Source organism: Tasmannia lanceolata, unplaced genomic scaffold (genome assembly GCF_043159265.1).
Source record: "Tasmannia lanceolata isolate RefF3 unplaced genomic scaffold, GAP_Taslan_0.1 ptg000005l, whole genome shotgun sequence".
Taxonomy (NCBI): Eukaryota; Viridiplantae; Streptophyta; class Magnoliopsida; order Canellales; family Winteraceae; genus Tasmannia; species Tasmannia lanceolata.
Genome location: NW_027518682.1, coordinates 10,249,269 through 10,266,851, shown reverse-complemented (window position 1 = coordinate 10,266,851; position 17,583 = coordinate 10,249,269). Strand labels below are relative to the sequence as shown.

General features: G+C 43.8%; 1 protein-coding gene and 1 pseudogene across 2 annotated transcripts; both read right to left on the bottom strand.

Annotated features, from left to right (window-relative positions):
• Positions 1-4,929: 4,929 nt before the first annotated feature.
• On the bottom strand, positions 4,930-7,704 carry LOC143876600 (geraniol 8-hydroxylase-like; annotated as a pseudogene). The gene is made up of 3 exons (XR_013250428.1): positions 7,183-7,704; positions 6,375-6,813; positions 4,930-6,000 (listed from the first exon to the last, which is right to left on the bottom strand). The product of XR_013250428.1 is annotated as a geraniol 8-hydroxylase-like (transcript).
• Positions 7,705-10,973: 3,269 nt separating this feature from the next.
• On the bottom strand, positions 10,974-13,270 carry LOC143876599 (geraniol 8-hydroxylase-like). The gene is made up of 2 exons (XM_077378301.1): positions 12,375-13,270; positions 10,974-11,761 (listed from the first exon to the last, which is right to left on the bottom strand). The coding sequence occupies exons 1-2, from the start codon at positions 13,260-13,262 to the stop codon at positions 11,123-11,125; spliced, it is 1,527 nt and encodes a 508-aa protein (XP_077234416.1). The 5' UTR covers positions 13,263-13,270; the 3' UTR covers positions 10,974-11,122.
• Positions 13,271-17,583: the final 4,313 nt, after the last annotated feature.

Genomic DNA, 17,583 nt, shown 5'->3' with positions numbered 1-17,583 from the left:
GGCGAACCAAGCAGCGAGTACCCGAGTTTTAGCGAACTGGGTTTCCAAATAATGAGTACCCGAGTTTTAGTGAACTGGGTTTCCAGAGTACCCGAGTTTTAGCGAACTAAGTTTCCGAGTTGTACGAAGAGATTTGCAAAAGAGCTTCTGTCATTCACATTCAGCAGATATTTACAAAGTCACTTCCACGCCGGGTGGTTTACTACTGATAGTATTTTCTGAGGTCTTCGGTGGGTTCAGTCACCTGTGCTTCGTCTCTCAGATCAAGTTGTTCAATCGGCAAGGATTCCAATGCATCTTTGCCTTTTGAGTGCCATGGCATAGCACTCCCTGGACTGTGGTTGATCTCCTCTGACCTCACCCACGCTGTTTGGCGTTATGAACTTCATTTTCTGGTGATACGCTGAAGCGATTTCGCAGATTAAGTTATGCCCGGCTCGTCCCAAGATAGCGTTATAGACCGAAGTGGCCCTCACCACCTGGAAGTTGACCATGGCGAAGGCTTGGCAGGGCGGCTCTCCGACAAGGACTGGGAGTTCAATCTGCCCTTTCATTTTCACAACTTCCCCCGAGAAACCTAACAGATCGGAGTTCGCCGGCCGTAAGCGGTCGTCACCTATCATCATTCTCTCGAAAGCATGATAGTACAAAATATCGGCCGAACTCCCATTGTCGACTAGGATTTTCTTCAACTCCCAGTTTGCGACGAGCATGGTTATGACCAGTGTGTCGTCGTGTGGCAGTATCAGGTTGTCGAGATCCGCATCTGAAAATGAGATCTCATTCTCCGTCTTCATCTTTTTGCTGCATGTGTGCACGACGTTGACTCGGCGTGCATATGCTTTTCGAGCAGCAGACGATGTGCCCCCAGTGGCTGGTCCGCCCATAATTGTGCCAATGACTCCCCTTGGCCGGGAATTGTGTGCCTCTGGTTGTGGACTGGATGGAGGAGGAGATTGGTTCTTCGCAGGAGGCGGCTGCGACCGTCGAGGGCTGCGGCCCTGAGGACTCTTCTCTCTGCGCTCCGATCTATGGCCGTCATTTCGGACGTACTTTTTCAAATAGCCCCGGCCAATCAGCAGCTCGATTTCTTCCTTGAGCTGCCAACATTCGTCTGTGTCGTGACCGTGGTCCCTGTGGAACCGACAGTACTTTGATTGGTCCTTCTTATTTCCCTTGGAGATCAGTCTGGTCGGTCACCTCACGAACTCTTCACTACTGATAGCGGCCAGTATGTGTCTCCGGGAGGTATTGAGAGGGGTGAAGTTCTCTTCCCTCCTCTACGGGGACTTCTCTTTTCTGGGGGCCCTGTCATCCCTACGCTGCCTGGTAGGGTTTTTATCCTCAGAGGTTCTCCTCCGATTTGAGTCCAGGGCCACCAGTGTCTCTTCAACTGCTATATACTCCTCAGCTCCGGTCATCAGATCTGCCAGTGAGTGCGGGTTCCGGCGGGCTACTGCTCGGCAGAAATCGTTAGATCTAGCACCTGCGAGGAGTGCGTTTGTGGCGGCTGAGGGATCTAGATTTGGCACTTGGAGTGCCTCTCTGTTGAAGCGGCTGACGAATGCTTTCAGAGGTTCATTATCCTCCTGCCGCAAGGCCATCGAGGATGTTGTCGTTTTCCTTGGCCTACGGCTGCTCATGAAATGGCGAACGAGATCATCTCCAAAGTCCTCAAAGTTGCTGATGGAGTTCGGTTTGATCCTTGAGTACCAGTCCCGGGCCGCACCAGTCAATGTGGTCGAGAAGGCCTTACAAAGGAAGCCGTTTGACCCGCCGTGGAGGAGCATCATTGTCCTGAACTTCTCCAAGTGGTCCACAGGGTCAGTGGTCCCGTCGTACAGCGGGACGGTTGGCATTTTAAATCCTCTGGGCGCTGGGGCACCCATGACATCGTCGGTGAACGGCGTTCTGCTTGAGAACGCCCTCAAAGCGGGCCGGCTTTGATCCTTTGCCAGCTCTTCTATTTGGTGGTCCATTTCTTCCATCCTCCGTAGCATCGGATTAGCTCTACGGTCTAGTCGGTCCAGTGACCTGTTTCTCTCCACGGATTGGCTCGCCGCGGAGCCGGACTGGCTTTCCGGACTCCTATGATGAGGTCGGAGTTTTTCGTGTGGCGCGCCGTCTTCCTGGGCTCGATGCTTTCGTGCAGAGCGGGACCGTGATCTCCGGCGGTGGTGAGGTTCTGTGTGAGCGTGCCGAGCTCTGGAGTGATGGACTGGCCTTGAGGAGTGGCGAGTTTGGTCCTCACCGTGGCACGATGACTCTCCCCTGTGTATATTCGACCTTTCTTGGACAGGTCGTGGAGTCTCTGGAGGATGTTGGGGAGGTGCTTGGATCAGCTGCTGGTACTGATCGACAAGGGCTGTCATTTGTTGAAAAAGAGCTTGGACTTGATCCGGAGTAGGCGTAGGATTGAGGTGATCCGAACGAGCCGGGCTCTGTTCGGCTGTAGCGGAAGTAGCCACCACCTGTGAGGCGATTCGCTCACTACGAGTCATGCACGGTAGCGTGACTAGAGTTGTCCGTGCAGTTGGTACTTGAGCACTCTTGCACCCTGCCATTTTGTTTATGGGGGATCTAAACAGCTTTTAGTTCGGGGTCCCACGGATGACGCTAATCTGTTAGGCCTAAAATCGGTAACAGATATGACAGTGACGTAAGAGCCGAGCTGGAGGACCCGAGAAACCGAGGTGAGGAGCTGGGTAGCTGAGCCCTGCGTAAAGAGCAAACGAGGTCAGAATGACCAACCCGGAGTGTTACTCCGGACAGGCCCTTCGACACCCAAGTCAGTATGAGCAGGAGTGCAGAGCGAGTTTAAGAGTGGTGGGTGAGAAGTTATTACCCTTTTTATGAGCTTTGGAACCCCTTTTATAGAGGGAAAACTGGGGTAGTTGGGGAGTTATTACTCCAGGATAGATGTCGGCCAGCTATAGGTTCGAGCTCACCTACTCTGCCGTAATTACCAAACTACCCATGCTGACGCGGGGTCTGCAGTGGGCCATCCTTGGGCTACGTGTCGACAACTAATAGGCTGTTGTTTTTATACCCCATCATTTAGTGCAGTTGACAGTGCCTCTGCAATGAAGGAAAACCCCTTTTCTTCTCCAAAGTCTAAAGGACGTAGCTTACCTGCAGATGGAAATTTTGAGCAGCAAGTTTCTGACCCTTCGAATCCCAATGAAAGTCTTATTGGCCTTGGTCCCCCTAATACACCCTGTTGTGTGGTTACTGAAACTGGTCAGTACCCCTCCCGGGAAGGTCAGAATAAGAAAGGGAAAGAAGCTGCTATCACCCCCATTAGTCAAAATACCTTATGCAAGGATGGACACCCTGATCCTCTTCTCACAGGATCCATTGCTGGACTCAAGTTTGCTGGTTCTACGTTGAATTCTCTCCCGGAAATCCTACCTCCTAGCACCATTCGAGGGCAAAATCTCAGAATCGAAGATCAATCTTTCATTGCATCTGCTAGTACCTTTCCTGGAAATGGAAATCCGACCCAAAACTCCCCATGGAAAGCTCTTTTCACAGAACAAGTTGCCCCACCAGTTCCTACTAACCCAACACCAACAAATCTTGCTTTTCTTATCCCAAATGAAGATGAAGTTACGAACATGGAACTAGATATTAAAGATGAAGAAACGGAAGAACCGAAGATCAAATGGTCAAACTGTCTTGTGGGTTACTTCTTAGGTAAGAGACCCTACTTCATCGCCCTTAAGGAAAATCTCTCCCGCAAATGGAAACTCAAGGGTGACTTTCAACTATTTACCCTAGAAGAGGGTTTCTTCCTGTTTCAATTTACAAACTCAGAAGATTGCACCCGTGTTCTTGAAGAGCCGAGCCATAGCTATGGAGGAAGGCATCTAATCCTCCAAAAGTAGTCCCCAAACTCCTCAATTGAGAGGAAAAAGCTCCAGGAAATTCCTGTCTGGGTTCGACTTCCGAGGCTCCATTTGAAGTTCTGGACGACACATATCTTAAGCCGCATTGCAAGTATCATCGGGAAACCTCTCTATATGGACTCCCACACAACCGAATCCACGAGATTAAATTATGCCAGGTTGTGCATTCTAGTCAAGGCAGGTAGCTACCTTCCTGACTCTATTAATCTCAGATCCTCCTCGGGTGTTATCTCTCAAAAAATAGTATATGAATGGAAGCCAGAGGCTTGCAATGTTTGTTTGGACTTTGGCCACAAGACTAAGGATTGTCACCTTGAGCAAAATCATCATCCCATCTCCAAACAGGTTTGGAAACCGGTTCAAAGAAAGGAAGAGTATCAGTCAGCTCCTCAGAAGGTTACAAATGAAAATCCTACCAATTCGCGTCCTTCAATATCTTCGCCAAACAGCAGCATCAACTTCAAAAGGAACCTCCTAGCAATACCTTCACCCACGCATGGAAATAGTTTTTCTGCTTTGGAGGACCTAGATCAAGATGGCAGTGATCCCTGGCAAACGGTTAAAAAGAAAAAAGGAAAGCCCCCGGTTCTTCTTCTTCGGTCCTCTCCTTCATGTATTTTGCCATCCCTCTCAAAATTGCCCCCAAAACTCGGTTAAGTTTGGGAATCTATGGTGGCGGTTCTTTTTGGGTGTCTCTGTCAATCTCTGTACAGGTGGCTGGCTCGTGTGCTCAATTTTCCTGTGTTCTTGTTGGACCTCTTGCCATGATTTTTTTCTTGCTTTAGCTTGTTGCTTTGGTTCGTATTTTGTTTTTCTCATTGTTGATCTTTTAGCCTTATTTTGTTGGCTTGAGACTTTTGGTTGTTCCCCCTTTCATGTGTATGGGGGCTTGTTTCTATTCTTCCTTATGTATCTTTTTTCTTATATAATATATCTCTTAGGGGTCCGCCTAACCCCAGCTTACCCATCCAAAAAAAAAAAAAAAAAACATTCATATAAATCCTGTCCTTTTGCACTGAATTAGCTACATTTTTTATATTATTTGGTGCCCACACGCTCTAGATCAGGGGAAGCGTCACATCACACATGGCCTGACATGGCCTACTATTTTCGGTTGAGCCCGGCCCACATGCCCTCACCATCGAAGTCTCAATAATATGAAGAGGGCAGCACCCTCTCTATAAATCCCGTCTTTTGCACTTGCATTGACCAACTTTTTCTATTCCTCGGTGCAAACGTACATTGACTACCAGATCAGCAAGGAAAGCTTCTTGTCGTATACTACAATTGCGACTTTTATTCTTGTCCTCTTTGCACTACCATGTCTTTATAATTGGACTAACTCATCTTGTCTTTTATTATTTAAACAGCTGTCAAGGGTTATTACAGTTTCCTAAAAGCTGTCAAATGCCAATTAAAGAAGAAAAGACAAGCTGATTTTGTGCAATTATCAATACATGGTAGTGCCAATATCAGTAGCCACAATCAAAACGCTGAGACGGGATCGCAAGAAGAGGAATAGCCTTCTGTAGGGTAACCCCAAACTTGTCATCCATGTCTACAGTCTCAGGCTTCATCCCATCTGGAAGCTTCCAATTAAACGAATGAAGAAGAGAAGCCAGTATCAAGTGCACCATTCTAACAGCAAGAGGCATGCCGGGGCATATTCGACGGCCACTGCCGAACGGAATGAAGCCAAAGTCTTGGCCTCTGTAGTCGGGTCGGACCCTAGGAACCTCTCCGGCATAAAATTCATCGGTTTTTCCCAATAATCGGCGTCTCTAGAGATTGCCCATACATTCACAAGCACTTGGGTATGCTTAGGTATGATATATCAACACAACTCGACATCGCTCTCAGCTCTGTGAGGTAAGAGAAGTGGTGCACGTGGGTGCAATCGCATGGCCTCTTTCACCACAGCTTCTAGGTAAGGGAGTTGAGGAATGTGAGATTCTTCAACTGATTCTTTTGCGCATACGACTTGTTGGAGCTCCCTTTGTACCTTCTCCATCGTGCTTGGGTGCCGGAGTAGCTCGGTCATTGTCCACTCCACGGTCCTTGCACTGGTGTCGCCTCCCGAGATATACAAGTCCTGAAAATTGTGTTTAGAATGAGAAGCATTAGATTAGAAAGATGGAGAGTAGCCATTCCAAAGGCTTAAGCTGTTAGAGTTGAACTTAAAGACCTGCCCTAGATCCAATAGTTGGATTTTTAATATCAAGGAGTTGTTGGGTTTTAAACCCAGGACCTGCCTGTGAGGCACTAGCTCTGGTACCATGTGAAACAACCAAATACTCCAAAAGCTTAATATGTTAGAGTTGGTGTTCTTTAATGATGTATACCAAAACATGATGTGGTGTGATTAGTTTTGGATTTTGAGAAACGATAGTGAGTCCAAAATTGATTATTGGACTCAAATTTACCTATAATTTTGAGTCAAATAATCAGTTATAATATACCAAGTACCGCGATTAAAACTTTAACATATTGGCGGTCGAGGTCGAAGTCGGATCGAACTTCTTGGCTGTGGTCAAGAAGTACATCTAAGAAATCATTCTTTCTAGGAGCACCGGAGGATGCTCTACTTTCCAAACGTTGGTCGATGAAATCCTCCATGAGTCTATGAAGATGATCATAAGAAACCTTGATATGAAGCCGGCCTTATTCCTTGGGGGTCAAGTGATTTAAGCAGTGGGAAGAAGTCTGAAATATTAGGCTTTCCAGCGTATTCCATGATTCTCCAAATCACATCCTTAAATTCTTGTGCACCCTCGGACACAGGATCAACCAAGTTGACGGAGAAAACTGCGTTCGATACCAAATTGAGAGCTGTTGCAAAGGCTAATTGGCTAATATTAACTGCCTCTCCAGATAAAGAAAATGGCTCTATGTTCTTAAGCAGCTCCTGTAAGAGGCAACAGATCTTGGCGATTAAACATTGAGAAAATCACAGAAACAATATGGATTGAATTTAAATGAGAAAAATCATACCGGAAGCCATGAATTGGGTTTTTCTTTCTCTCTGAGTTTCTCTTCGCTACACAACCGTCGGTGATGGGGACCGGTTTCTTTCTCTTCAAGCGTGGATTCTCAAAGATTCAAAACGAATTTGTTGTGTGCAAATAGGACCCAAGAGTTTCCTTTTATAAGCGTTTGTGGGAAGAGATGCGACTCCTCATCACGCCCATCCCTCTCCCCAAACGTCTCTTTACGTTTATACCTTTTCACATAAAGTCTTTTCATTAATGACTTTTCACAAAAGTAATTAACTAACCAAATGATCTTGACCATCGATCTTGCAAAAGCCACATCCACCGTTAGGATTATTTCCTAACAGCTCCTCCATTTTCTGGTTCCTTAGGCCTTGTAGGGCGTCTAGTCTTTGTGAAGTGAACATTTGAGTGTTACATAGCTTTCGCAGGTTTCGCCAGCATGGGCCCAGAGATATCCATGCCATCGAAAGATCGTAGTGGGCTTGGCCTGTGACCGCGTTCGGAATGATCCGGCCCGCGAAGTCCTTATCTTTCTTTTGGAGGATCTCTTTTGCCATCTTGAACGAAGAAGCTACTACTAACGTGGCAAAGCCCATGCGCAGACTCATGAGGGGTCCGAATTTCTTGGCCAGCCCGGCGAAGGATTCATGGGGTTTGTTTCCAATTGATAAGAGACTTCCTATAATCGTCAGTCCGTTTGGGCCCGGTGGTTGTGTTCTCCTATCTCGAGAAAGAAAGGAAACCAGGTTGTGGATGCAGAGCAAAATAAATGAAATCCAAGAAAGCACAGCCCATAATGCCATTTTGGGTCTTTAGCTATGGGTCTTCTTCATATGTTTCAGCCTTTATAAATAGATGTACAGGGAAATTACTATAGGGTAAACAGGTCACCCAGTTTTGGTTTATCCTTGAATAAATTTCGGTTTTTCTAATGAGCCCAATAAAATTAGGCGTAATGGCAATAAATTTGGCCGATGGTCTATTGCATGATTGAGCAGCCACATAGGCTCACTTATCAACTGATTTTGTCTTTATTCATGATGTGGCATGAGAGAGCAGCCACATAGGCTCAGTTTTCAACTAATTTTGTCTTTATCTATGATGTGGGCATGTTGCTGTTCTTTCATGCAACAGACCATCCACGAAATGCCATCTGCTATGGTCCTTAGCAAATCCCATATGAGGAATGCTAGACTGAGGGGAGCCCTTTCTGTGCCGAGACACTAAAATGCATTTAATGTTTAGTTAAGTTTTACAAATAAGCGTAATGCCAGTGAAACCAATAAAAAAGGAGAGAAATACCAGTAGGGAAACCGATATTAGCACCTAAAGCAGGACCGAACCAATTGATTCTTTCCACAACAACATGCCAAGTGACGTGAGCAACCCCTTAGATTGTACACTTAGCATATTCTCATTGCAGGTCCCATGCTCGGTGGTACTCTTGATCTCCATATACTTTTCCTACATAGAATAATGTTAACAATCAATAGGTTTTCCCGTTATCTAGCGGGCTGATATTGCCATGCACTAGAATTTGTTTTTATAATGGTACTACCCAATTTGTTTTAAGCGTTTTAAATTAGTTTTATAAGGCTGTTACAGTACTAAGCATGGCATGATATCAACATCCAAGCATTATTTCATGTGCTTATTTATAATTGTGCACTTACTATAAACATCTAAGAATTATTTCGTGTGCTTATTTATATTTGTGGGGAATGGTCCTGCGTTCAACTGGTGGCCGCTTTGTCTTCTTGCGCATGCGTCATTGCTAGCAGCCTTAATTATATAATTGACCACTTGACTCTCACTGTAGACGAGGCAGACCGGTGGGCCGGGCTACGTTTCACCCAACCAATACAGGTTTGGGTGGCCCATGGTGGCATGGGCCAGATAAAAAATGATCTGGAATCTTACGGATCACAATTTGGTGAACCCAGACCCCACCTGTATGGGCCGGGTGGACCCGCGGGTCACCCTTTTGTTTGTTTGTCTCTCTGTTTGTTTTGTTTTTTTGTCTTGCTGTTTTTATTCCCACACTATAGGATCATCCAAACAGTCCATGTGATGGGCCATAATGTAAATAGGGTGTGCCCAAAAATTGTTTCCATAGGATGATCCTAGCCCTCTGATCTATAGAGGTTTCCATAAATAATAATACGCAATGCCCCAAAAATAATTTCCATAGAGTGATCCTAGCCCTTTGATCTATGGAGAAATTGTGTATTATTATATATGGAAACCTCTATAGATCGGAGGACTAGGATCATCCTATGGAAATGATTTTTGGGGCACAACCTATTTACGTTGTGTTCCATCACATGGACGGTTTAGATTATCCTGTGATGTGGTCCGTACAATACTTTATGAAAAATACAGGATTATAAGGGCTTTTACAATATAAAATCTCGATCATTTGGGTTTCAACGGGCACCGTCGGGTCCACCCAGGCCGGCGCAGTTTTGATGGGACTTGTACAGGCCAAAGCAAATTTCAACAGGTCACTAATTTAGTGACCTAGACCCGTAAAATATGTGCAGGCCGGGTGGAAAATTAATTAGTGACCTAGACCCGTAAAATATGTGCAGGCCGGGTGGAAAATTATGTGGGTGGACCTTCGGGCTGGGGTCACTTTTTGCCACCTCTAACTCTTTAAGTCTGAAAAATGGATGGCATAGGAATATGGACTTCATTTGATTGCATCAAACCCTAAGAAGTCAACACAAATGCATTCACGTTTTGCAATATTTTTTGGCAAGTCGTATATCCGCCGCTTTTGATTACTTGGGACACTCAGCAGCAGCGTACCAATGACTGCAGAGGGGCTGATGTACTTCTCGTCAGAAGGATTCAATGGGGTTGATATATCACTTCCTTATTTATTTTTTTATTATTATTATTTTTTTGGTGTCTTGTGTAGTTTGCAAACCAGCCCTCTTCTTGTTAATTTTCTTCTTCCAAGATAAGCAAAGAGGGTTCACATGATATCCATCCGATTGAACGGTAATAAGTTTCTTATCACTCAACTAATATGATTTAATCTAGGGCGATGATGAATTCGCTCCACCACTGGGAGAAAGTCACTCCCTTTATCATGAAATACGCCAAAACGTTAGTCTGCTGGATACCCCCTCTTTAACCGGTTACTAGTTAAAGTATGCCTAGGGTTGTCAATAGGTCCAGACGGTCCAATGGATCCTCTGAATCCAAAATTTAATGGACGGGATCTAGCCATGCTAGAAAGATTCATAGATGTGTTTGGGATCTCCATTATAGGATCTGAAATTTTTTCAGATAGGATCCAGACATGTAATGAAAATCCGTTAGATAGTCACGAATAAAAAGAACCCTCTTTATAAGAGCACTACTAGGAAAATGGGTTTCCACTTTGGTAAAAACAAAGGCATCATTTATTGGAACAAAACTTGGCTCATGTCAGGGTATGAGGAACTTTCCTTAGACCCCATGTGATAGCAAAGAGTGTGGGGTGTGGAAATACCAATTCCGTGCTTACTTTTTTTTGTCAGACGTAATTGATATTTCCACACCCTGAGTCAAGTTTCGTTCCATTTATCGGAGCCACGTCCATTGAATGACAAAGGAAGGGAGCTCAAATCCCCGTAAAAGCCATAGGGTCTGAGGAAAGCTCCTCAGAGCCCGACCTCTGCCAAGTTTCGTGTTCCATTTATTGGAGCCACGTCCACTAAATGACAACGGAAGGGAGCTCAGATCCCCATAAAAGCTATAAATACATCTTAAAAAGTCAGATCAACAGTCACATCAAGCTCTTTTTTATTTCCAAAATTGAATCAGGCTTTCAAAGTGTTTCGTCTTTATAAATGTCTAACATATTAAAACGAGGAACCCTCTTTAGAAGAGCCTTTTGCACCTACATTCACTACTTGTTTTAAATTTCTTGTGCACATATACATTGGCTCCTAGATCAAAGATAGCCTTTCGTCGTCTGCTACAAGTATTCTTTTCTTCTGTATACATTTATAACCAATCTAGCTAGAGCACCGGATAAAATTTGAAATTTCAAACACGATTCGAATGATATGTTCTAAAATCAAGCCTGTCGGCACCTCCATGTTTTGATATTTGCACTAATTCATCCTGTCTTTTATTATTTAAACAGCTGTCAAAGGTTATTACAGTTTCCTAAAAGCTCTCAAATGGAAACTAAGGATGAAAAGACAAGCTGAGTTTGCACAATTATCAATACATGGTAGTGCCGATATCAGTAACCACAATACGCTTAGAGGGGATTGCAAGAAGAGGAACCGTCTTCTGTAGGGTAACCCCAAACTTGGCATCCATGTCCACAGTCTCAGGCTTCATCCCATCTGGAAGCTTCCAACTAAACGAATGAAGAAGAGAAGCCAACATTAAGTGCACCATTCTAACAGCAAGAGGCAAGCCGGGGCATATTCGACGGCCACTGCCGAACGGAATGAAGCCAAAGTCTTGGCCTCTGTAGTCGGCGTCGGACCCTAAGAACCTCTCCGGCATAAAATTCGTAGGTTTTTCCCAATAATCAGCATCTCTGGAGATCGCCCATGCGTTCACAAGCACTTGAGTATGCTTAGGTATAAAATATCCACACAACTCGACATCGCTCTCAGTTCTGTGGGGTAAGAGAAGTGGTACAGTTGGGTGCAGGCGCAGGGCCTCCTTCACCACTGCTTCTAGGTAAGGAAGTTGTGGAATGTGACATTCTTCAACTGACTGTTCTGCGCCGATGACTTCACGGAGCTCCCTTTGAACCTTCTCCATCGTGTTTGGGTGCCGCAGTAGCTCGGTCATTGTCCACTCGAATGTCGTTGCAGTTGTGTCGCCTCCGGCGATATACAAGTCCTGAAATTGTGTTTAGAATGAGAAGCATTGTTCTAAAAAAAAAGGAGAGTGATCTGTGAAACAACCACTCCAAAAAGCTTAACTGTTAGAAGTGGTGTTATTTAGTCACTATACTTCAACATCCCCCTCACGTGTGGCCCCTCATTTTGGGTTGGGCATACACAAGGTCCTGGGTTCAAAACCCAAAAACTCCTTGATATTAAAAATCCAAGAGTACACCTCACCCAGAAAAGACGAGCCACATGTGAGAGAGAGTGTTGAAGTATAAATGATGAAATAACACCAACTCCAATGGCTTAAGCTTTCGGAATAATTTGTGTTGTTTCACAATACTTCAACGGGAATTGCTAGGTCCATTGCAAAAGGCATTTCGAGGCTGGTTTGACTCACCTTGTGAATGGAGACAAAAGTTGTTGTCTTCATTCACGAGGTGGCTCGTCTGACATGCGACAGAGCAGCTCCGAAATCCCTTTTGCAATGACTAGCAAATCCCTACTTCAACATGATCTAGTGTGATTAGTTTTTAGTTTTGGGAACTCATTGTGAGTCCAAAACTGATTTTTGAACTCAAATTGGAGTATGATTTTGTCAAATAATATTTGAAATATACTACCGTGATTAAAATTTTAACATATCTACGATCGAAGTTGGATCCATCTTCTTTGCAATGGTCAAGAAGTACATCCAAGAAATCATTCTTTCTAGGAGCACCCGATTCTCTAGTCTCAAGACGTTGATCGATGAAATCGTCGATGAGTCTATGAAGATGATCATAAGAAACCTTGATATGACGCCTTATTCCATGGAGGTCGAATGATTTAATCTGTGGGAAACAGTCTGAAATATTTGGCTTTCCAGCATATTTCATGATTCTCCAAACCACATTCTTAAATTCTTGTGCACTTTCGGACCGAAAATCAACCAAGTCCACGGAGAAAACTGTGTTAGATACCAAATTCAGAACCGTTGCAAAGGCTAATTGGCTAACATTAACTGCCTCTCCAGATAAAGAGAATGGCTCTATGTTCTTAAGTAGCTCCTCCATTTTCTGATTCCTGAGGCCTTGTAGAGCGTCTAGTCTTTGAGAAGTGAACATTTGAGTGTTACATAGCCTGCGAAGGTTTCGCCAGCATGGGCCCGGAGATAGCCAGGCCATTGAAAGCTCGTAGTTGGCTTGGACCGTGACAGCGTCCGGAATGAACCTGCCCGCAAACTCCTTATCTTTTGTTTGGAGGATCTCTTTAGCCATCCTGGCAGATGAAGCTACTACCACTGTGGCAAAGCCCATGCGCAGACTCATGAGCGGTCCGAATTTCATGGCCAGCCCGGCTAAGGATTCATGGGGCTTGTTTCCAATTGATAAGAGGTTTCCTATTATGGGGAGCCCGATTGGGCCCGGTGGGAGTTTTCTTCTATCGGGTATACGAAATAGAAAGGAAACGAGGTAGTGGATGCAGAGCAAAAGAAATGAAATCCAAGAAAGCAAAGCCCAGAATGCCATTTTTTGGGTCTTTAGCTATGGTTCTTCCTCATATATTTCAACCCCTATAAATAGAAGTACAGGAGGGTATAATTAAGGAGGGTATAATTAAGAGGGAAATGATATCAGCGGTAGACCTCGCAAAAGCGACCCGTGCCCGCGGGTCGACCCGACCCACCCGCAAATTTGCGGGCACGGGTCTGAGTTTTAGTGACCCGTCAAAACTAACCCGCGGGTGACCCAACCCACAAAAACACAGGTTGGGTCGGGTCAACCCGCGGCACCCGCTCGTAGTGGGATTTGCTAGCGTCCTTCGCAGAAGACATTTTGAGGAGGAAAAGAGGACGCTAGCAAATCTTTAGATCCCCTTTTTCACACCACGTTCTTCTACTTATTTTATCTCCGGTGGCTCCACCGCTTCTTAATCCGCCTTTGGACTTCTTCTCCGCCTTTAGCTTCTTCTCCGGATGGGTTTCTTCTCGGCGCCCATAGAGGAAAAGATGATTATGGATCGCGTATTTTAGGCTCCTCCATGGCCGGGTTTCTTCTCAGCTTTACTTGGCTTATTTTTAGGGCTTTGAGTGCAAATGGATTGATGACATGACTAATTTTAGGCATGGATCGATGACTTGGCATTTTAGGCATTCGATCATAAACCATCGACGGTTGTGGTGATTTCTCTGAAAAGCAACACAACGTTGAGCAATGATTTCTCGTCAGAACAACGAAATATCAAATATGCCATTGTCAATGTACAACAACCAGTGATAACATTTTCCAAAATAAACAAAGGTTTGAATTTGCGGGTGACCCGCGGGTCACCAAAATTCTGACCCGCAAAAATGCGGGTCATCTCCTGAGCCGACTCGTGTGACCCGCACCCGCATCACCCGCGGGTTGACCCGGCCCGACCCACCCGTTTGCCAGGTCTAATCAGCGGTACCATGTTTTGATATTTCCACTAAAGCATCTTGTCCACAGGGTAATCAGGTAAGATACATGTGTTGGTAATGTTTTACAATAACGTTGGAAGGTGCATGGATGACCATCCATGTTTTCCCATTATATAGGGGACTGATATTACCAATACCTTATGTTGATAATGGCACTACTAGATTTATTTTAAGCTTTTTTAGTTTAGATTTTTAGGGCTGTTACAATACTCAGCATGCTATCAACATCAAAGAATTATCACGTACAAAGTGCTTATTTATAAGGGAGATGATAAAATCACACCTCATATAGGATGATATGCGCCCCTTTTACACATCAAAATGCCATAAAGTCTGCTACAATTGACGTTCCAAGAGGTGCGAATCTGTTGGAAACGATTCAAACGATGTAGCTACTGGGCCGACCATAGTTGATTTTATCTTTATCTAACGTCTTCTACAAGTTGGTTTGTTTTATCCAAGAGTTGGACATGTGTGAAGGTCTCTAGAGTATTCTTAGTTTCCTTGTCAAAATCTAATACTATTTGGATGGATATTATCTAGTTGAGTTTCTATGAAGTTAGGATTGTAAAAGTGGAAACACATGGGTTATTGTTGCTGTTAAACGTGTGAAGCAACAATCACTTTAAAGGATGTTTTACTGATTCTTGTCAACTGAATAAAGTAATGAAAAAATAGTAAAAAAACGAATCGTCCATTGTCTTGTATTTTTTACTTTCAAGAAAAGCTTATGCTATTCTCTTTTTGAATAGTATTTCTTGTTCTCTAGCTTTTACAGAATCATCCTACAGAGGTGCGAATTTATCATCGCCGATTTATAATTGTGGGAAGATGTATACGGCCCGGTGTTGAACAGTTCCACGCTAACGTTTATGTATATGACTTCACTTGAATTTACCATCTCAGAAGTCTGAAGGAATTGATGGTGATAGGAACGTGGACTTCATTTAATTACACAATTCCCTAAAATGTCAAAACAAATAAGGGATTTGTATCACTTTTACTAATGTGATTTAACTAAGGGGAGTGATAAATCGACTCCCCATGTGTCTTTCTCTCTCCTCTAGGTTAGAGAGAGAAAGAGGAGAGAGATAGACACATGGGGAGTCGATTTATCACTGCCCTTTAACTAATTAATATGATCTAATCCCAGGGTTTTTATAGGATGGATGAAAAATATGAGGGGGGACAAAAGTTGAAATGAGGCTCAAGTACCCAATGACTACTCAATGATCGAACCACTATTCTACAAGGTAAGTTCAATGTATATCCAATGCTTGTCTACTCCCGGTTGACTACTTATCCCACTGCTCTACTAGGTAAACACCAGCAACCAAGCAGAGCCACTGTTTCTACTTTTCCATTCCCGGCCACAAATCTTACACAGAGAATGTTAGTCCTAAATGTGGAGGTGCGAGAGAGATATGGCTCGTGACATATGAGGGGCCCAAACAGTGATCAGTGCCAACTCCTTTGTAGCTCGATATGTGAGGGGCCCAAAAAGTGATCAGTGCCAACCCCTTTGTAGCTCGATATGTGTTGTAAATTCGTAATAAGGTTCTTTTCCCGGCCATTTCTTGAAAAACTATAAGTACCAGAGAAACGAAAAACTCATTGAGATGGTCAAATTCGTAATAGACTGTACCCCGAAAATCATTTCCAAAACATGACCCTAATCCTCTGATCCTGCGAGGGACTGTACATTAGAATATCCACTTCGTAATAGGTTGTACCTCTAAAATCATCGACCTCGTAATAGGTTGTACCCCTAAAATCATATCCATAAGATGATCCTAATCCTTGATCTAGAGAGGGACTGTACATTATATGAACCTCTACAGATGAGGGGTTATGATCATCCCAAGAAAATGATTTTCAGGCCTATTTACGTTGTGGCACAATTAATGACCGGTTTTGAGCATCCTATGAAGTGGGCCCCACAGTATATTTTAAAAGTAATGTACTTATGCCCTCACAGAATGAAATTCCTTCCATTTGAGCGTTGACATCTCTAGAAAAACATGTGCCTGCCATTTCTATGTATACCAATAAAATATTAAGCCATTTTAAAAGGTAATAACATTGTGTTACCATTTCTATCTAACCAATAAAATATTAAGCCATAAAAGGACAAATATTTTCTCCAGGGAGTTCAATTTACTTACAAGGAATTTTCGCAGATTAGTCCCTACTTTGCAAAATTATTGCCAAACAATCCTTAGGCTCTGTTCACTTGTTTTGCAGGGAAAGGAAAAGAAAAGGTTTCCCGGGAATCTAACGTGGCATTAGGAAAAGAAATCCAGAAAAACTGTGTTGGAAAAAGTTTCCCGCGTCTGCTCACGTGCGCAAGAACTGTGCAGGAAAAGGTTTCCCAAGAAACTGCTTGCCTACCTTTTTTCACTAGTTTTCCCGGGAAAGCAAATCCGACCAAAATAGTGGGATTTGGTTTCCCACACTTGTGAGAAAAGAGACATTTTCACATCATTTTTGGCAATTTCCATGTCATTATTTGACATTTTCCATCTAGGCTTGTTACCGTCTCAGGAAAGCACTAGAATTCTGTCTTGTCAAGGTCTTGTCAAGGAAAAAAGAGGTTGTTTTCCAGGGATTTGCTTTCCCTGGAACGCAAGTGAACAGTGCCTTAAAGAATTTCATATTTTCCATTTAGTCCCTGCTTTAGGAAAATATTTGCCACACCATCCCCAAAACTAACTTCAGTTACTTTTCTCTTTTAGATTTTTTAAAATGACAAAAGTGCCCACAACCCTCGCTCTCTCCAACGAGAACCCTTGGTGGGGCCAACAGCCGAATTATTTAGGAAAAACAATATATTCACCCCTTGTCTTCATCTCGCCGCACCATCTAGTGTATTGTTTAAGTAATTTTTTTACACTAAAATGGGTGGCCCAGGAAAGAAGAGGGAGGGAATATGTCATTTCCCTTGTTTAGATTTTTGAACAAGGCCCCCCATATTTAAAAAAAAATATGTATATCTATGCGTAGACATCATGCAATGTATATTTTGGGCTCACTTTGTTCAAACATCCAAACTGTTCATTCGGTGCAACGTAAATAGGCCTTGCCCCAAAACTCATCTCCATAGGCCTTGCCCCAAAAATCATCTCCATATATAGGATGATCCTAACTCTTTTGATCCGTAGAGAATTAAATGTGACATCATTTGTCTACAGATTGGAGGGTTAGGATCATCCTATGGAGATACTTTTGGGTCACAATCTATTTACGTCAAGGCCAAACAAGTGGATGGTTTGGATCCTATAAGGTGCCCATAATTAAGTGCACATATAATAGGTGGGCCTCACTGTACATGGCATCTGCATGTATGTGCACATTTTTTTGCTGCAGAATGGCCTTCGAACAACGTAGAG